This window comes from Hypanus sabinus, chromosome 18, assembly GCF_030144855.1.
Source record: "Hypanus sabinus isolate sHypSab1 chromosome 18, sHypSab1.hap1, whole genome shotgun sequence".
NCBI classification, from domain to species: Eukaryota; Metazoa; Chordata; class Chondrichthyes; order Myliobatiformes; family Dasyatidae; genus Hypanus; species Hypanus sabinus.
In genome coordinates this window covers 69,091,102-69,112,032 of record NC_082723.1, presented here as the reverse complement: position 1 = coordinate 69,112,032, position 20,931 = coordinate 69,091,102, and the positions used below count along the sequence as shown (strand labels likewise).

The 20,931-nt window shown below is 51.1% G+C and overlaps 1 protein-coding gene across 1 annotated transcript in view; it reads right to left on the bottom strand.

The window, feature by feature from the left end:
* Positions 1-28: 28 nt before the first annotated feature.
* Positions 29-20,931, bottom strand: part of galnt9 (polypeptide N-acetylgalactosaminyltransferase 9) — a 251,445-nt gene continuing 230,542 nt past the window's right edge. Inside the window, 2 exon segments of the mRNA XM_059994615.1 lie at positions 29-1,152; positions 2,543-2,710. Coding sequence (XP_059850598.1) covers positions 1,006-1,152; positions 2,543-2,710 — 315 coding nt within the window. The 3' untranslated portion in view covers positions 29-1,005.

Here is a 20,931-nt window from a genome sequence, read left to right as displayed (position 1 = left end):
ATTCCCCTCTCCCTGCCCTTCTTCCCACTCTCAGTCCACAACAGAGACCCATATCAGAATCAGGTTTATCATCACTCACATAGATCAAGAAATTTGTTTTTGTGTGACAGCAGTACACTGCAAAACATAAAATTACTATAGTTCTGTTCAAATGTCTTCGGCACCCTTGCTATATATATGTGCCTAAGACTTTTGCACAGTACAGTACAGGTTAGGGTTGGCGTGTTGTGGGCGCGCTATGTTGGCACTGGAAGCGTGGCAACACTTGCGGGCTGCCCTCAGCCCATCTCCTGCGCAAATGTGGTACTTCACTGTACATTAGAATGTATGTGACAAACATGTCAATCCCTGTTTTCTCTTTTGAGGATTGTCAGGCGGGGCGGCACAGTTGCCTAGTGGTTAGCACGACACTCTCCAGCGCCAGCGACCCGGGTTCAATTCCCGCTACTGTCTGTAAGGAGTTTGCACGTTCTCCCCGTGACTGCGCGGGTTTCCTCCGGGTGCTCTGGTTTCCTCCCACAGTCCAAAGACCTACTAATTGGTAGGTTAATTGGTCATTGTAAATTGTCCCGTGGGAGTAAGTCGGGGACTCGCTAAGCGGCATGGCTGAAAGGGCTTGGAGGGTCTGTTACATGTTGAGTCTCAATAAACAAATAAATAACTCTTCCTGCACCACGTTCAAAGGTCTGCGTACACAAACTCCGTTTCTCCACCCTTTCCAAAATTGTATCAGTGATATTCCTTTTTTCTGATTTTATTACTCTGGTTTTCTGGTCTGGTACATGCTGTTGGGACTGGTTTCCAGTCAGTAACTTTGTATGTGTAAAAGGCACATAACTTTTGTCCACTGAACTCTGTACACGCCTCATCCGAGTTTGTGAGAGGGCTGGCCAGTGTTCCTTCACTGAGATCCCTCATTCTGAGGACCACGGCCACCCCTCGAGTGTCGCTTGCCGGCAGGTTTACAAAGGTGGCCCGTGCCACGGCCAGGGAGGTCCATGGTGCTCAGTGCTTGCTCGGTTTGATCCAGTTCCGTATCACCCACTTCTGCCCGGAGCACTTCTGCAAGGACAGTCTCAGGTCAAAGTTGGCATCCTTGACCATCTCCACTTCGAGGCAGCGGCCAGTGTCTCTGTTTATGATTGGTCCGTTCTGCAAAGGAGAAGGTTTAGGTGTCACCAACTGGAATTCCAAACGTCCGATCTTCCTGACAGAGGAAGTGCAGAGGACGTTCACAAAAATGATGTCAGGAATAAAAAGGTTAACATATGAGGAGCGTGCGATGGCTCTGGGCCTGTACTCACTGGAGTTTAGAAGAATGGGGGGGGGGGGGGATCTAATTGAAACCCAACAAATATTGAAAAGCCCAGATAGAGAGGATGTGGAAAGGATGATTCCTATGGTGAGGGAGACTTGAGATCAGAGGGCACAGCCACAGAATAGAGGGATGCTCCTTTAGAACAGGGATAGGGAGGAATTTCTTTAGCCAGGGGAACAGGAAGTGTGATGGTTGCTGGTGAACAGGGTGAGGTGTTTCCAGGGGAACAGGAAGTGTGATGGTTGCTGGTGAACAGGGTGAGGTGTTTCCAGGGGAACAGGATGTGTGATGGTTGCCTGTGAACAGGGTGAGGTGTTTCCAGGGGAACAGGATGTGTGATGGTTGCTGGTGAACAGGGTGAGGTGTTTCCAGGGGAACAGGAAGTGTGATGGTTGCTGGTGAACAGGGTGAGGTGTTTCCAGGGGAACAGGAAGTGTGATGGTTGCCTGTGAACAGGGTGAGGTGTTTCCAGGGGAACAGGATGTGTGATGGTTGCTGGTGAACAGGGTGAGGTGTTTCCAGGGGAACAGGAAGTGTGATGGTTGCTGGTGAACAGGGTGAGGTGTTTCCAGGGGAACAGGAAGTGTGATGGTTGCTGGTGAACAGGGTGAGGTGTTTCCAGGGGAACAGGATGTGTGATGGTTGCTGGTGAACAGGGTGAGGTGTTTCCAGGGGAACAGGATGTGTAATGGTTGCTGGTGAACAGGGTGAGGTGTTTCCAGGGGAACAGGATGTGTGATGGTTGCCTGTGAACAGGGTGAGGTGTTTCCAGGGGAACAGGATGTGTGATGGTTGCCTGTGAACAGGGTGAGGTGTTTCCAGGGGAACAGGAAGTGTGATGGTTGCCTGTGAACAGGTTGAGGTGTTTCCAGGGGAACAGGAAGTGTGATGGTTGCTGGTGAACAGGGTGAGGTGTTTCCAGGGGAACAGGATGTGTGATGGTTGCCTGTGAACAGGGTGAGGTGTTTCCAGGGGAACAGGATGTGTGATGGTTGCTGGTGAACAGGGTGAGGTGTTTCCAGGGGAACAGGAAGTGTGATGGTTGCCTGTGAACAGGTTGAGGTGTTTCCAGGGGAACAGGATGTGTGATGGTTGCTGGTGAACAGGGTGAGGTGTTTCCAGGGGAACAGGATGTGTGATGGTTGCTGGTGAACAGGTGTGCAGTGTTTCCAGGGGAACAGGATGTGTCATGGTGTCAAAAGCAGGTGAAACTCAGCTCCATACCTGTGTGAAGTCCCAGAGCTTCTGACGTGGTCTGAGGACCTCCTCGCATTTCCTGAGGCCTGGAGTTTTGACCTTCCACTCGTCCACCAGGCACTTGGTGTCCGGCAGAAATTGCGTTGACCCCAGAGGGCCGAGCTGCAGTAACCCCTCGGTGGTATAGCGGACAAGCTGAAACAACAATGAATGGCCCATCAGTTAATCTGTGCTGGATATTCACACCCACCCCAAACAGGCCAGAACGGTCAGGGCAATAGTTTACAACATCAGCAATCACCAGCTGGGGCCTCTCACACCAAATGCTGGGGGAACTCAGCAGCTCAGGCAGCATCTGTGGAAATGTCGACGTCTCAGGCCGAGGACCTTCAACAGGACCTGTGGGCAAGATGCCACTGTAAGAAATGGTGGGGGGTGGGGGAGCGGAAGAGGATAGCTAGGTAACGGGTGAAAGCAGGTGGGTGGAAAAGGTAAGGCGAGGAAGGAATCTGATAGGAGAGGAGAGTGGACCATAGGAGGCAGGCAAGGAGGAGTATCACGATATGTTTTAGCAATGCCAGAACCCAAGTGTGGAGGAAAGACAGACTCCGATGGTGGAGATGACAACCACAGTTTATTCATAACAATTCCATCAAGGTGGCTTGGCTGAGTGACGCCCCGTTATGCATCATTCTCGAAACTAGGACGTCCGCAATAAACGCTCAAACCCACGAGGACAGATGGCTTCACGTTTCGGTGGAATGATTTGCAGTGAAGTTGGACTAATCGATTAGTTACATTATATTGTGTGACAACCTGCAACAAAATCTCATCACTTTCTCACACTGGGAATCCCCCAGCAGCCAGGACGTGCCCCCTCCTCATGGTTCAAAGTACATTTATTGTCAAAGTATGTATGCTGTATACAACCCTGAGATTCGCCTTCCCCACAGACAGCCAGGAAACAAAGAAACGCTGTGAAAGTATCAGCCCCCTCCCATCAGGGAGGAGGTACAGGAGCCTGAAGGCACACACTCAATGATTCAGCAACAGCTTCTTCCCCTCTGCCATCAGAGAGGAGGTACAGGAGCCTGAAGACACACACTCAGTGATTCAGGAACAGCTTCTTCCCCTCTGCCATCAGGGAGGAGATACAGGAGCCTGAAGACACACACTCAGCGATTCAGGAACAGCTTCCACTCTGCCATCAGGGAGGAGGTACAGGAGCCTGAAGACACACACTCAGTGATTCAGGAACAGCTTCTTCCCCTCTGCCATCAGGTAGGAGGTACAGGAGCCTGAAGACACACACTCAGTGATTCAGGAACAGCTTCTTTCCCTCTGCCATCAGGGAGGAGGTACAGGAGCCTGAAGACACACACTCAGCGTTTCAGGAACAGCTTCTTCCCCTCCGCCATCAGGGAGGAGATACAGGAGCCTGAAGACACACACTCAATGATTCAGGAACAGCTTCTTCCTCTCTGACATCAGATTTCTGAATGGACATTGAACCCATGAACGCCACCTCACTACTTTTTCCCTCTCTTTTTGCACTACTTATTTAATTTATTTTTACATATGCTTCTTATTGTAATTTATAGTTTTTATTACGATATACTGCTGTCAGAAAACAACAGCTTGAAGCTATATGCCAATGATATTAAACCTGGTTCTAATCCCAGTCTGATGCTTCATTTAGGAGTGAAGGTTGGTTAATGTCATTTCCAGCACACAAGTGTAACGGAGGGGCAGAGGGGTTCACATTCCTGAATTTCAGAACACGGTACAAATCCAGTCATCTGGGGTGGCATGACAGCATAGCGGTTCAGACTGAGAATCAGAAATTAGGTTTAATATCAACTGCATATATCATGAAATTTGTTAACTTTGCGGCAGCAGTACAATGCAATAAATACTAATAGAGAAAAAAAACTGAATTACAGTAAGATATATATTAGAAAAGTAGAGGTGCTGCTGTTCTTTCTTCGTAGTTGCTCCTGGGCCTAGGACGGGTCCTATGAAATACTAACACTGAGGAATTTAAAGTTGCTGACCCTCTCCACCTCTGATCCTCTGATGTGGACTGGCTCATGGACCTCCTGAAGTCAATAATCAGCTCCTTGGTCTTGCTGACGTTGAGTAAGGGGTTGTTGCTGTGGCACCACTCACCAGCCAATCTCCCTCCGATACGATGATTCATCTTCGATTCGGCCCACAACAGTCGTGTCATCAGCAAACTTGAATATGGCATTGGAGCTGTGTTTAGCCGCACAGTCGTAAGTGTAACGTGAGTAGAGCAGGGGCTTTAAGCACACAGCATGGTGGTGCACCTGCGCTGATAGAGATTGTGCAGGAAATATTGTGGCCAATCCGGAGTGACTGGAGTCTGCAAGTGAGGAAATCCGGGATCCAATTGCACGAGGAGGTATTGAGGCCAAGGTCTTGCAGCTTAATGATTAGTTTTGAGGGGATGATGGTATTGAATGCTGAGCTGTAGTCGATAAAGAACATCCTGGTGTTTGTGTTTTTGCTGTCCAGATGTTCCAGGGTTGAGTGAAGAGCCAATGAAATGGCATCTGCTGAGAACCTGTTGCTCCAGCAGGCAAACTGGAGCCGATCCAATGTGCCCCTCAGGTAGAAGTTGAATTAGATATGTTTCAATTAGAGTTCGAAATGCTTCCAGTAACGGGGTTCAATGCAATGCATGAAGTGCTATGAATTATTGAGTACAAGGAAGAGACTCCAAACCGCTGACGGTTAATAATTTACCGACTGTCGATTTTTGTTCATTTTAAGATCAATCAATTATCTAGGAAGCCATTTAATAAGGTCCTCATCAATTTCAGAATCAAACACGGCAATATAGTAAAGGTTATAGAATAAATTCGATTTGAGAATGAGACACCGAGCATCTTAATCACCATTCACCCTCACAGTCCCTGATCTCATGCATTAAATATCAAACGTAAAATAAAATCTCCAGGAATGTTTAATAAAGACGAGGGATTCTGCAGACACTGGAAGAGCTCGGCAGCTCAGGTGGCATCTGTGGAGAGGAATGAACAGTCGACGTTTCGAGTTAGCTGGAAGGTGATAGGTGAAGCCAGGTGGGTGGGAAAGGTGAAGGATTGGAGAGGAAGCAATCTGACAGGAGAGGAGAGTGGGCTATAGGAGAAAGGGAAGGAGGAGGAGCACCAGGTGGAGGTGATAGGCAGGTGAGAAGAGGTAAGAGGCAAGTGTGGGGAATGGAATCAGACGGGAGGGGGAGAGTATGTTTTTTACGGGAAGCAGAAATCAATATCCATGCCACCAGGTTAGAGGCTACTCAGATGGAATATCAGGTGTTGCTCCTCCACCCTGGGGGTGGCCTCTTGACACAGGAATGGGAATCAGAATTAAAGATGTTTGGCCAGCGGGCAGTTCTACTTCTGGTGGATGGAGTGGAGGTGATCGACGATGTGGTCCCCAAATCTACGACGGGTCTCACCAATGTAGAGTATGCCTCAGCGGGAGAACCGGCAGATTCACAGGTGAAGTATTGACTCATCTGGAAGGACTGTTTGGGGCCCTAAATGGCAGTGAGGGAGGAGGTGAATGGGCAGGTGTGACCCTGAATGGAGGGGAGGGAGGAGGTGAATGGGCAGGTGTGACCCTGAATGGAGGGGAGGGAGGAGGTGAATGGACAGGTGTGGCCCTGAATGGAGGGGAGGGAGGAGGTGAATGGGCAGGTGTGACCCTGAATGGAGGGAAGGGAGGAGGTGAATGGACAGGTGTGGCCCTGAAAGGAGGGGAGGGAGGAGGTGAATGGACAGGTATGACCCTGAATGGAGGGGAGGGAGGAGGTGAATGGACAGGTGTGACCCTAAATGGCAGTGAGGGAGGAGGTGAATGGGCAGGTTTGACCCTGAATGGAGGGGAGGGAGGAGGTGAATGGACTGGTGTGGCCCTGAATGGAGGGGAGGGAGGAGGTGAATGGACAGGTATGACCCTGAATGGAGGGGAGGGAGGAGGTGAATGGACAGGTGTGGCCCTGAATGGAGGTGAGGGAGGAGTTGAATGGACAGGTGTGACCCTGAATGGAGGGAAGGGAGGAGGTGAATGGGCAGGTGTGACCCTGAATGGAGGTGAGGGAGGAGGTGAATGGGCAGGTGACCCTGAATGGAGGGGAGGGAGGAGGTGAATGGACAGGTGTGGCCCTGAATGGAGGTGAGGGAGGAGGTGAAGGGACAGGTGTGACCCTGAATGGAGGGGAGGGAGGAGGTGAATGGACAGGTGTAACCCTGAATGGAGGGGAGGGAGGAAGTGAATGGACAGGTGTGGCCCTGAATGGAGGTGAGGGAGGAGGTGAATGGACAGGTGTGACCCTGAATGGAGGTGAATGGACGGGTGTGACCCTAAATGGAGGGGAGGGAGGAGGTGAATGGACAGGTGTGGCCCTGAATGGAGGGGAGGGAGAAGGTGAAGGGACAGGTGTGACCCTGAATGGAGGGGAGAAAGGAGGTGAAGGGACAGGTGTGACCCTGAATGGAGGGGAGGGAGGAGGTGAATGGACAACTGTGGCCCTGAATGGAGGGGAGGGAGGAGGTGAATGGACAGGTGTGACCCTGAATGGAGGGGAGGGAGGAGGTGAATGGATAGGTGTGACCCTGAATGGAGGTGAGGGAGGAGGTGAATGGACAGGTGTGACCCTGAATGGAGAGGAGTGAGGAGGTGAATAGACAGGTGTGGCCCTGAATGGAGGGGAGGGAGGAGGTGAATGGGCAGGTGTGGCCCTGAATGGAGGGGAGGGAGGAGGTGAATGGACAGGTGTGACCCTGAATGGAGGGGAGGGAGGAGGTGAATGGACAGGTGTGACCCTGAATGGAGGGGAGGGAGGAGGTGAATGAACAGGTGTGACCCTGAATGGAGGGGAGGGAGGAGGTGAATGGACAGGTGTAGCCCTGAATGGAGGGGAGGGAGAAGGTGAATGTACAGGTGTGACCCTGAATGGAGGTGAGGGAGGAGATGAAGGGACAGGTGTGGCCCTGAATGGAGGGGAGGGAGGAGGTGAAGGGACAGGTGTGGCCCTGAATGGAGGGGAGGGAGGAGGTGAATGGACAGGTGTGGCCCTGAATGGAGGGGAGGGAGGAGGTGAATGGACAGGTGTGGCCCTGAATGGAGGGGAGGGAGGAGGTGAATGGACAGGTGTGGCCCTGAATGGAGGGGAGGGAGGAGGTGAAGGGACAGGTGTGACCCTGAATGGAGGGGAGGGAGGAGGTGAATGGACAGGTGTGGCCCTGAATGGAGGGGAGGGAGGAGGTGAATGGACAGGTGTGACCCTGAATGGAGGGGAGGGAGGAGGTGAAGGGACAGGTGTGCCCCTGAATGGAGGGGAGGGAGGAGGTGAATGGACAGGTGTGGCCCTGAATGGAGGGGAGGGAGGAGGTGAATGGACAGGTGTGGCCCTGAATGGAGGGGAGGGAGGAGGTGAATGGACTGGTGTGACCCTGAATGGAGGGGAGGGAGGAGGTGAATGGACAGGTGTGGCCCTGAATGGAGGGGAGGGAGGAGGTGAATGGACAGGTGTGGCCCTGAATGGAGGGGAGGGAGGAGGTGAATGGACAGGTGTGACCCTGAATGGAGGGGAGGGAGGAGGTGAATGGACAGGTGTGACCCTGAATGGAGGGGAGGGAGGAGGTGAATGGGCAGGTGTGGCCCTGAATGGAGGGGAGGGAGGAGGTGAATGGACAGGTGTGACCCTGAATGTAGAGGAGGGAGGAGGTGAATGGACAGGTGTGGCCCTGAATGGAGGGGAGGGAGGAGGTGAAGGGACAGGTGTGGCCCTGAATGTAGGGGAGGGAGGAGGTGAAGGGACCGGTGTGGCCCTGAATGGAGGGGAGGGAGGAGGTGAATGGACAGGTGTGGCCCTGAATGGAGGTGAGGGAGGAGGTGAATGGGCAGGTGTGGCCCTGAATGGAGGGGAGGGAAGAGGAGAATGGACAGGTGTGACCCTGAATGGAGGGGAGGGAGGAGGTGAAGGGACAGGTGTGACCCTGAATGGAGGGGAGGGAGGAGGTGAATGGACAGGTGTGACCCTGAATGGAGGGGAGGGAGGAGGTGAATGGACAGGTGTGACCCTGAATGGAGGGGAGGGAGGAGGTGAATGGACAGGTGTGACCCTGAATGGAGGGGAGGGAGGAGGTGAATGGACAGGTGTGACCCTGAATGGAGGGGAGGGAGAAGGTGAATGGACAGGTGTGACCCTGAATGGAGGGGAGGGAGGAGGTGAATGGGCAGATGTGGCCCTGAATGGAGGGGAGGGAGGAGGTGAATGGACAGGGGTGGCCAGGAATGGAGGGGAGGGAGGAGGTGAATGGGCAGATGTGACCCTGAATGGAGGTGAGGGAGGAGGTGAATGGACAGGTGTGGCCCTGAATGGAGGGGAGGGAGGAGGTGAATGGACAGGTGTGGCCCTGAATGGAGGGGAGGGAGGAGGTGAATGGACAGGTGTGACCCTGAATGAAGGTGAGGGAGGAGGTGAATGGACAGGTGTGACCCTGAATTGAGGGGAGGGAGGAGGTGAATGGACAGGTGTGACCCTGAATGGAGGGGAGGGAGGAGGTGAATGGACAGGTGTGGCCCTGAATGGAGGGGAGGGAGGAGGTGAATGGACAGGTGTGGCCCTGAATGGAGGGGAGGGAGGAGGTGAATGGACAGGTGTGACCCTGAATGAAGGTGAGGGAGGAGGTGAATGGACAGGTGTGACCCTGAATTGAGGGGAGGGAGGAGGTGAATGGACAGGTGTGACCCTGAATGGAGGGGAGGGAGGAGGTGAATGGACAGGTGTGGCCCTGAATGGAGGTGAGGGAGGAGGTGAATGGACAGGTGTGACCCTGAATGGAGGGGAGGGAGGAGGTGAAGGGACAGGTGTGACCCTGAATGGAGGGGAGGGAGGAGGTGAATGGTCAGGTGTGGCCCTGAATGGAGGGGAGGGAGGAGGTGAAGGGACAGGTGTGACCCTGAATGGAGGGGAGGGAGGAGGTGAAGGGACAGGTGTGACCCTGAATGGAGGGGAGGGAGAAGGTGAATGGTGTAGCACTTCAGCCACTTGCAGGGTTAAGTGCCAGGAGGGAGATTAGTGGAGAGACAAGAGAATCATGGAAGGAGTGACTCCAGCAGAGAGCAGAGGGACAAGCCCGGACATCCCGAACAAGCCCTCTTCTCACTGTTACCATCAGGGAGGAGGTACAGGAGCCTGAAGACACTCACTCTACGATTCAGGAACAGCTTCTTCCCCTCTGCCATTGATCTCTGAATAGACATTGAACTCATTATCATTACCTCACTACTTTTTATTTCTATTTTTGCAAAGCGTATTGAATTTATGCAATACATATATATATATATATATATACATAAGATAAAATATAAAATTAAAAAAATATATGCTTCTTATTGTAATTTATAGTTTTTATTACAATCCACTACTGCCACAACAGCTTGAAGCCATACACCATATTCTGAGCCCAGTCTAATGCCTCATTCAGGTTTGATTAATGTCATTTCCTGTGCACACGTGTAATGGAGAACAAAACAATTGTTCCTCCAGATCCGAAACAGCACAAAGAAAACACAAGATAGAGAACACAATAATAATAAATATAAATACATAAGATAGCTGATATCTATGCCCATAAAGTGACGCTCAGCACAGGAGTGTCTGTACACAAGGTGACTGACAGGAAATGATAACGTAGTGGTAGTTGGGGGTGTGGAGGGGCGGGTTAGTGGATGGAGGTGTTGATCAGCCTCACTGCTTGTGGAAAGTAACTGTTTTTGAGTCTGGTGGTCCTGGCATAGTTGCTTTGTAACCTCCTCCCTGATGGGAGTGGGATGAACTGACTGGGATCCTTCATGATGTTACTGGCCCTTTTCCAGCAGCTTTCCGAATGCCAGTGACTTATCAGAATACAGGTAATGTAGAGCATGTAAAGGAAAGAAAGGAACACATTTAAGCAGAAGAAACATAGAACAGCACAGCAGAGCACAGGCCCTTTGGCCCACAATTTTGTGCCAGATCGTCACCCTAGTAAGATAAGACCATAAGAACATACGAGTGGAATGGTGCCGGTGATCTCTGATGATCTCTGCTGCAGATTCTCTTGTCTTCATGTTACACTGTTTTAAAGTTATAAACATGAGGTATTCTGCAGGATGAAATCCAGAGCAACACACACAAAATCTGGAGGAATTCAGCAGGTCAGGCAACATCCGTGGAAAAGAAGAAACAGTCGAAGTTTCGGGCTGAGACCCTTTATCAGGTCCGAAGCATTGACTGTTTATTCCTCTCCATAGATGCTGCCTGACCTGGTGTGTGTGTGAGAGAGAGAGAGAGGTTCAGTCCTGAGCAGGATTTGAATTCTCCACGCACAGCTGAGAGACTGGAGAGGCAGTGAATAAACCAGGCTGGAAAACTGAATACCAACTTTAATTTAAATCATTCCATAAATATTATAATGTTATCCCATGGTTATTATGATGTGGTGCATATGTTTGAAGAGTTTAATCCTTATTCATAATGCAATCTATGCAGACGATGATTTAAATCTCACTTTGTTTCACGTGATCACTCCTCAGGGACTTCAGACAGCAAGTTAATAACCCGGCGGAGTTATCGCCACACGCTTGTGAAAACACAGACAGATTCTCTTTAAGACCGAAGAACTGATTGTGGACTTTAAACTGGGTAAGATGAAGGAACACACACCAGTCCTCATAGAGGGATCTCAAGTGGAAAGGGTCAGCAATTTCAAGTTCCTGGGTGTCAATATCTCTGAGGATCTATCCTGGGCCCAACATATTGATTCAGCTACAAAGAAGACACGACAGCATCTGTAGTTCATTAGGAGTTTGAGGAGATTTGGTATGTCACCAAAAATACTCGCAAATTTCTACAGATATACCATGGAGAGCATTCAACACTGGCTTGGATGTGGGGGTGTGTGGGGCACTTCACAGGATTGAAATAAGCTACAGAGTTGTAAACTCCATCATGCCTCCAGAGTATCCAGGCCATCTTCAAGGAGTCGTGTCTCAAAAAGGCGGTGTCCATCACCCAGGACATGCCCTCTTCTCATTGCTACCATCAGGGAGGAGGTACAGGAGCCTGAAGACACACACTCAGTGATTCCGGAACAGCTTCTTCCCCTCTGTCATCAGGGAGGAGGTACAGGAGCCTGAAGACACACACTCAGCGGTTCAGGAACAGCTTCTTCCCTTCTGCCATCAGGGAGGAGGTACAGGAGCCTGAAGACACACACTCAGTGATTCAGGAACAGCTTCTTCCTCTCTGCCATCAGGGAGGAGGTACAGGAGCCTGAAGACACACACTCAGTGATTCAGGAACAGCTTCTTCCCCTCTGCCATCAGGGAGGAGGTACAGGAGCCTGAAGACACATACTCAGCGTTTCAGGAACAGCTTCTTCCCCTCCGCCATCAGGGAGGAGGTACAGGAGTCTGAAGACACACACTCAGCGATTCAGGAACAGATTCTTCCCCTCTGCCATCAGGGAGGAGGTACAGGAGCCTGAAGACACATACTCAGCGTTTCAGGAACAGCTTCTTCCCCTCCGCCATCAGGGAGGAGGTACAGGAGCCTGAAGACACACACTCAGCGTTTCAGGAACAGCTTCTTCCCCTCTGCCATCAGGGAGGAGGTACAGGAGCCTGAAGACACACACGCAGCGATTCAGGAACAGCTTCTTCCCCTCCGCCATCAGGGAGGAGGTACAGGAGCCTGAAGACACACACTCAGCGTTTCAGGAACAGCTTCTTCCCCTCTGCCATCAGGGAGGAGGTACAGGAGCCTGAAGACACACACGCAGCGATTCAGTAACAGCTTCTTCCCCTCTGACATCAGATTTCTGAATGGACATTGAACCCATGAACACGACATCACTACTTTATTTCTATTTTTTGCATTACTTATTTAACTTAACTATTTATTCATTTATTTATTTATTTATATAGATAGATAGATATATTTACTGTAATTCAATTTTTTTCTCTCTGTTATCATGTATTGTGTTGTACTGCTGCCAAAAAGACAACAAATCAACAAATTTCATGACATATGCTGATGATATCAAACCCGGTTCTGATTCTGATTCTGAAAATGTGTGGTTTAATATTGGAAATCTCAGTCACCTGCTTTTGGTTTGACTCCTCCTCCCTCCCACCATCTCCTTTCAAACCATGGCCATATCCATTCCTGCCTAGACTCACACAGCACGCAGGGACAGGCCATTTGGCCCACCTTGCCCATGATGAGTAAGATGCCCATCTATGATGGTCACAATAAGCTGCATTTGCCGTTTCCTGTTCTTGGATCTCGGGGCCCGCGGGCCCGTCAGCCCTGACTGGCGGCTCGTCTAGGAGAAGGGAAAGCTCTGAGTGCAGATCTCTGCCTGCCTTTTCATGGGGAAGACTTTGGAAGTAAACCCTGGGGAAAATTCTGGAAATGGAGTCCCTGACTGGCAGCTTATGTGATGCCAAGCTGTATCAGTCTCTTGGATTCCTTTGGCTTTGTTAGCTGCACAGAGAGGGGGAGCCTGCTGCATGTGCTCACTCTCCATGTTGCCTGCTGCTGCTTGTCTATTGACTTCACAAGGAAATGTGGAAGCAACACCTGCGGTTGATTGCAACCAGCGGAGGCCTCAACATCTACGAACCTGTACCCACTTCTACTAAATGCAACTCTATAAAACTCCGGTTAGTTCATACTTGAAATATTGTGTTCACTTCTGATCCCCGATTGTAGGAACAATCTGGAAGCCTTAGAAAGGGTGAAGAGGAGATTCACCAGGATGCTGCCTGGATTAGAGAGTGTGCAGAGGAGATTCACCAGGATGCTGCCTGGATTAGAGAGGGTGCAGAGGAGATTTACCAGGATGCTGCCTGGATTAGAGAGGGTGCAGAGGAGATTTAACAGGATGCTGCCTGGATTAGAGAGGGTGCAGAGGAGATTCACCAGGATGCTGCCTGGATTAGAGAGGGTGCAGAGGAGATTTACCAGGATGCTGCCTGGATTAGAGAGGGTGCAGAGGAGATTCACCAGTATGTTGCCTGGATTAGAGAGGGTGCAGAGGAGATTCACAGGGATGCTGCCTGGATTAGAGAGGGTGAAGAGGAGATTCACAGGGATGCTGCCTGGATTAGAGAGGGTGCAGAGGAGATTCACCAGGATGTTGCCCGGATCAGAGAGGGTGCAGAGGAGATTCACCAGGATGCTGCCTGGATTAGAGAGGGTGCAGAGGAGATTCACAGGGATGCTGCCCGGACTAGAGAGGGTGTAGAGGAGATTTACCAGGATGCTGCCTGGATTAGAGAGGGTGAAGAGGAGATTCACCAGGATGCTGCCTGGATTAGAGAGGGTGAAGAGGAGATTGACCAGGATGCTGCCTGGATTAGAGAGGGTGCAGAGGAGATTTACCAGGATGCTGCCTGGATTACAGAGGGTGAAGAGGAGATTCACCAGGATGCTGCCTGGATTAGAGAGGATGCAGAGGAGATTTACCAGGATGCTGCCTGGATTAGAGAGGATGCAGAGGAGATTTACCAGGATGCTGCCTGGATTAGAGAGGGTGCAGAGGAGATTCACCAGGATGCTGCCTGGATTAGAGAGGATGCAGAGGAGATTTACCAGGATGCTGCCTGGATTAGAGAGGGTGAAGAGGAGATTGACCAGGATGCTGCCTGGATTAGTGAGGGTGCAGAGGAGATTCACCAGGATGCTGCCTGGATTAGAGAGGGTGCAGAGGAGATTGACCAGGATGCTGCCTGGATTAGTGAGGATGCAGAGGAGATTCACTAGGATGCTGCCTGGATTAGAGAGGGTGCAGAGGAGATTCACCAGGATGCTGCCTGGATTACAGAGGGTGAAGAGGAGATTGACAAGGATGCTGCCTGGATTAGAGAGGATGCAGAGGAGATTTACCAGGATGCTGCCTGGATTAGAGAGGATGCAGAGGAGATTTACCAGGATGCTTCCTGGATTAGAGAGGGTGAAGAGGAGATTGACCCGGATGCTGCCTGGATTAGTGAGGGTGCAGAGGAGATTCACCAGGATGCTGCCTGGATTAGAGAGGGTGCAGAGGAGATTCACCAGGATGCTGCCTGGATTAGAGAGGATGCAGAGGAGATTGACCAGGATGCTGCCTGGATTAGAGAGGGTGAAGAGGAGATTGACCAGGATGCTGCCTGGATTAGTGAGGGTGCAGAGGAGATTCACCAGGATGCTGCCTGGATTAGAGAGGGTGCAGAGGAGATTGACCAGGATGCTGCCTGGATTAGAGAGGTTGCAGAGGAGATTGACCAGGATGCTGCCTGCATTAGAGAGGGTGCAGAGGAGATTCACCGGGATGCTGCCTGGATTAGAGAGGGTGCAGAGGAGATTCACCAGGATGCTGCCTGGATTAGAGAGGATGCAGAGGAGATTTACCAGGATGCTTCCTGGATTAGAGAGGGTGAAGAGGAGATTGACCCGGATGCTGCCTGGATTAGTGAGGGTGCAGAGGAGATTCACCAGGATGCTGCCTGGATTAGAGAGGGTGCAGAGGAGATTCACCAGGATGCTGCCTGGATTAGAGAGGATGCAGAGGAGATTGACCAGGATGCTGCCTGGATTAGAGAGGGTGAAGAGGAGATTGACCAGGATGCTGCCTGGATTAGTGAGGGTGCAGTGGAGATTCACCAGGATGCTGCCTGGATTAGAGAGGGTGCAGAGGAGATTGACCAGGATGCTGCCTGGATTAGAGAGGTTGCAGAGGAGATTGACCAGGATGCTGCCTGGATTAGAGAGGGTGCAGAGGAGATTCACCGGGATGCTGCCTGGATTAGAGAGGGTGCAGAGGAGATTCCCCAGGATGCTCCCTGGATTAGAGAGGATGCAGAGGAGATTGACCAGGATGCTGCCTGGATTAGAGAGGGTGCAGAGGAGATTCACCAGGATGCTGCCTGGATTAGAGAGGGTGCAGAGGAGATTCACCAGGATGCTGCCTGGGATTAGAGAGGGTGTAGAGGAGATTCACCAGGATGTTGCCTGGATTAGAGAGGGTGCAGAGGAGATTCACCAGGATGCTGCTTGGATTAGAGAGGGTGCAGAGGAGATACACCAGGATGCTGCCTGGATTAGAGAGGGTGCAGAGGAGATTTACCAGGATGCTGCCTGGATTAGAGAGGGTGAAGAGGAGATTCACCGGGATGCTGCCTGGATTACAGAGCATGTCTCATGAGGAAAGGTCATGGAAGCTAGGGCTTTTCTCTTTGGAGGGAAAGAGGAGTGGTGAACTACATATACCTGTATGGACACGACCCCCCCACTGACTGCTCCTGTGGCTCCTCCCACGGACCCCGGTATAAAGGCGATTGGAGACTGAGCCCGGCCTCAGTCTCCAGGATTCAGTGTGGTGGTCAATTGCTGCTTGTCCTTTCTTCCTGCAAATAAAAGCCTATATCTCGCCTCACGTCTCCGAGAGTTATTGATGGTGCGTCAAGAGGATGAAAAGTGACTTGATAGAGTTGTTTACGAGGTATTAATAGAGCAGTAGTGTGCCGGGGTGGAGATATGTCTCCACCAAAGGAGGTGTAAGGTGCTCCTTCCCTCCACGAGCCTGCAGGTCACCCTTGGGTGAGGTGTAACACCTGCTTAGAGCACCCCTCACCCCGAGCAGGGTCACGTGAAGCCACATGAGCAGCCGGTATATATCACGTCCTACGTCCTGGTTATGTGACCACCGACACCAGGCAGACAATCTCTGAAGAGCATTGATAACGACTGGGGTCACCCGTCTTGTAAAGACACTGCCCAGAAGAAGGCAATGGCAAACCACTTCTGTAGAAAGGTCTGCCAAGAACAATCATGGTCATGAGACTATGATGGCCCACGTCGTTCGACACGACACATAACAATGCTGATGACGATGATGATGATACAGTGGACAGCCAATACCTTTTCCCAGGGTGTAAATGGCTAAAATGAGGGTCATAATTTGAAGGTGATGGGAGGCAGGTATAGGTGGGATGGTAGGTTTTTTACGCAGGGAGTGGTGGGTGTGTGGAAGGCACTGCCTGGGGTGGTGATAGAGGCAGATACTTTAGCAACATTTAAGGAGCAGGTCCTAAGTTTCTCTGGAAGCTCTTTCCACGGACTCATTGTTCCCCCCCCCCACCCCTTCTGTGTGACAAAGTTCCTTTTTAAACCTTTCCCCTCACAACTTAAACCTACACCCTCCAGTTTTCTCAACCCTGGGGAAAAATATCTATGTCCCTCGTGATTCGTAAACCTCTATATACCTCAGAAGCCTCCTCACTCCCTTCCAACAGGGGTGTGGGTGTCCACAGAGGGTTAGAAGTCCGGTGAAGGGGCTTGTTGTGTCCATTCCGGGGCAGCTCACTTGCCTTTTGTCCCCACCAGACACTCAGCTGTCTGCATGAAACAGCAGCCACACCCCAGTACACCGTTTCGACAGGCGGGCTAGACCGGGTGAGGGTAGCCGGCGGGCCTCATACCCCGGACAGACAGGAACATGCCTGTCCCAGCACGTGAAGTCTGCTCCGGTGGACTGAGCGTTTGAGATCCAGCAGCCAGGAAGGTGGTTCTGTGACACATCACGGAGAGGAAAGCGTGTGATGAGACACAGAAGATGTCACGGTCACCCATTACAACTGAGGAAGATCCCAGTTTGTGACGACTGCTCATCACACTGGAACCAGGTCAACAGTGGAAACAGCTTTTCCATGTTAAAAGCTCCCCCGCAGAGGTCTCCGGTCATCATCAGATGTGACAAACAAGCAGACTTACACACCTGTAGCTTCTCTCTTCCCTCCAACATCTCCGTACTCCCCCCCGTTAGCCCACCTTCAAAATTAAGCCCTCCCTCACTGCTAGCCCCTATATATATAGGCATCTGTTAGTCTCGTGAGACCATGGATCTGCGCCTGGTTAGCAGGGCGCAGGCCTGGGCAGGGTTGTAAGGGAGACCGGCAGTTGCCCAAGCTGCAGGCCTTCCCCTCTCCACACCACCGATGTTGTCCAAGGGAAGGGCACTCGGACCCAGCAGAGCAATGTGTTGTTAGGTGCCTTGCTCAAGGACACAAACACTCTGCCTCAGCTGAGGCTCGAACCAGTGACCTTCAGGTTACTACTCTAATGCCTTACCCACTAGGCCACACGCCAACACATACTGGCCCCTATGATCTAGAATTCCCTTCCTAACCCTAGGGGTGGCAGGGTGGAGATACGTCTCTACCAAAGGAGCTGTGAGGGGCTCCTTCCCTCTGCTAGCTCACAGGTCACCCTTGGGAAAGGTGTAGCACCTGTTTAGCCACCCCCCTATTTCAATAAATTAGTGCAAATATAGAAATAAGAATGTAGTGAGTAGTGTTCATGGGTTCAATGCCCATTCAGAAATCGGATGGCAGAGGGGAAGAAGCTGTTCCTGAATCGTTGAGTGTGTGTCTTCAGGCTCCTGTACCTCCTCCCTGATGGCAGAGGGGAAGAAGCTGTTCCTGAATCACTGAGTGTGTGTCTTCAGGCTCCTGTACCTCCTCCCTGATGGCAGAGGGGAAGAAGCTGTTCCTGAATCACTGAGTGTGTGTCTTCAGGCTCCTGTACCTCCTCCCTGATGGCAGAGGGGAAGAAGCTGTTCCTGAATCATTGAGTGTGTACCTTCAGGCTCCTGTACCTCCTCCCTGATGACAGAGGGGAAGAAGCTGTTCCTGAATCGCTGAGTGTGTGCCTTCAGGCTCCTGTACCTCCTCCCTGATGGCAGAGGGGAAGAAGCTGTTCCTGAATCGCTGAGTGTGTGTCTTCAGGCTCCTGTACCTCCTCCCTGATGGCAGAGAGGAAGAAGCTGTTCCTGAATCATTGAGTGTGTACCTTCAGGCTCCTGTACCTCCTTCTGATGGTAACAATGAGAAGAGGGCATGTCCTGGGTGGTGGGGGTCCTTAGTGATGGATGCCCCTTTCTGGGGCATTGTTCTTTCTTTTAAGGTGCTCCTAACCCTCTCTACTTCTAAGGTGCTTCCGCCATAAGCTTCTTTGATCGTGTTTTTGGTCACCTACCTACTTATCTTCTGGGTTTGGTCAGCGATAGTTGCCCTTGTAGTTTTGTAGAGGCATGGTGGGACAATTCTGGTCAAGTTACTAGGCTAGTTGTGACACTTGACACAAGCTAATCAACAAGGTCGTCCTCTGGGCTGGGATTTCAATGATGAGTCATCCTGCTAATATCTTATTAGTAGTGTGATTACTCTTGAGAATGATGTTCCCCTAAAGGGTTATCTGTTGTTTGGTGACTTAATCCTTGAATGGAAAATCCCACAAAAAAAGTTGTGGATCACGGGTAAAGCCCTCCCCACCGCTGAGCACATCTACATGAAACACATCCATCATCAAGAATCTCACCACCCAGGCCATGCTCTTTTCTCACTGCTACCATCAGGAGCCTCAGGACTCACACCACCAGGTTCAGGAACAATTATCAACCCTCAACCATCAGGAAGGAGGTACAGGAGCCTCAGGACTCACACCATCAGGTTCAGGAACAGTTATTACCCCCTCAACCATCAGGAAGGAGGTACAGGAGCCTCAGGACTCACACCATCAGGTTCAGGAACAGTTATTACCCCCTCAACCATCAGGAAGGAGGTACAGGAGCCTCAGGACTCACACCACCAGGTTCAGGAACAGTTATTACCCCCTCAACCATCAGGAAGGAGGTACAGGAGCCTCAGGACTCTCACCACCAGCTTCAGGAACAATTATCACCCCTCAACCATCAGGAAGGTGGTACAGGAGCCTCAGGACTCACACCATCAGGTTCAGGAACAGTTATTACCCCTCAACCATCAAGCTCTTGAACATCTGGGGGTAACTTCACTTGCCCCATCTGTTATGGTTATTGTTCTATTATGGATTTATTGAGCATACACAGGAAAATGAATCTCAGGGTTGCATATGAGGACATACATGTATTTAATTATAAACTTACTTCAAACTTTAATCCAGGAGTTTACAAGATGGCAGCACGCTTGGTTGCAGTGGCCTCTCTGAGTCCAAAGAAAGGTGTAATTCTTCATCCTTTATGATCACAAGACACTGCTGTGTAATAAGACCATCAAGAACTGTAGGTCTACCCCACTGGCAAGTTGCTGGATAGAGGTGGAGCTGGACTTGTGTACCATGTTGCCACCTGCCACAGCTGCCCAAGGAGGAAGGGTATCAGAGGCAGTGTGCGGTCCAGCAAACGGTGCAAGGAATTGCCTTGGATGTTTAATTGTGACCACCCAGACCCTGATGCAGACTGGTAATGTAGAATACTGCAGTCTGGTTCACTGGTGAGGCAGATGGCAGGGGAAGCTACGTGACCTTGGTTGCGAGTGGGCCAGGCCCTCAAGCCTCGAGGTTGCCTGGGGAGGAGACACTGGAGGCGGTGTGGCGAGGCGAGCCCTCAGCCTGCGTTAGGAGCTGACCCCTCGCTTCAGTGCTACCTTCCAGTGTTTGCTTGGTGTAAGACAAACTGCATTGTGTTGGTGTGTGGCTGACCCAGAGTGAGATGCCGAACTGCTGCGTGCTTGTTCTTGCAGAAACATGGCTCCAGGAGAACATCTGTGCACCAGCAATTTGCAGGCTGTGAAACTCAGGGACTTGGCTATATTATTTTTTGTGTGAGCGTATGTCGATATGTGCTCTGTACTGAGTGTAACTGTTGGCACTGCATTTTGCACCTTGATCCCTGATGAACGATGGGTATGGTTGAATGACAATTAAACTTGAACTTGATATTCGGGTGGATTCCCTTCATGGACAATGCCGGTGTGTGAACTTGCTTAAAGTGGGGAGTCTGATGCATGGACAGATCAGGGTTAGGGTCCAGTGGCGTGGAATGCAAGATGACCAGGACCCTTCCTCCATCTTCACCCTTGTTCGGATGTGTCATCATCTTCTGCCAGCTCCACCGATGAATCACTCTTTGTCTGGAAATGCCCCCTTGACCTTACCACTATGGGTGACTCTACCGGAGCTAAATTCCAGACAGCATCAGTCTCGGTATCTCGGGAACTCACAAGCATCTCCATCACGACAAGGAGAATCCTCAGGGAAGCACCCCCATGAACACACAGCTCACACGGAGCATTGTGAGCAGCTTTGGGCCTCTCATCGAAGAAAGGATGAGCTGGCATTGGAGAAGGTCCAGAGGAGGCTCACCGGAATGATGCTAGGATTGAGAGAATTAATGCATGAGGAGCGTTTGATGGCTCTGGCCCCTGTGCACTGGGGCTTAGGAGATAGAGTGGATATGGAGAGAGTATTTCCTGTAGTGGGGGAGTCTACGACCAGAGGGTAAGGGCGTCTAATTGGAATGGAGACGAGGAGG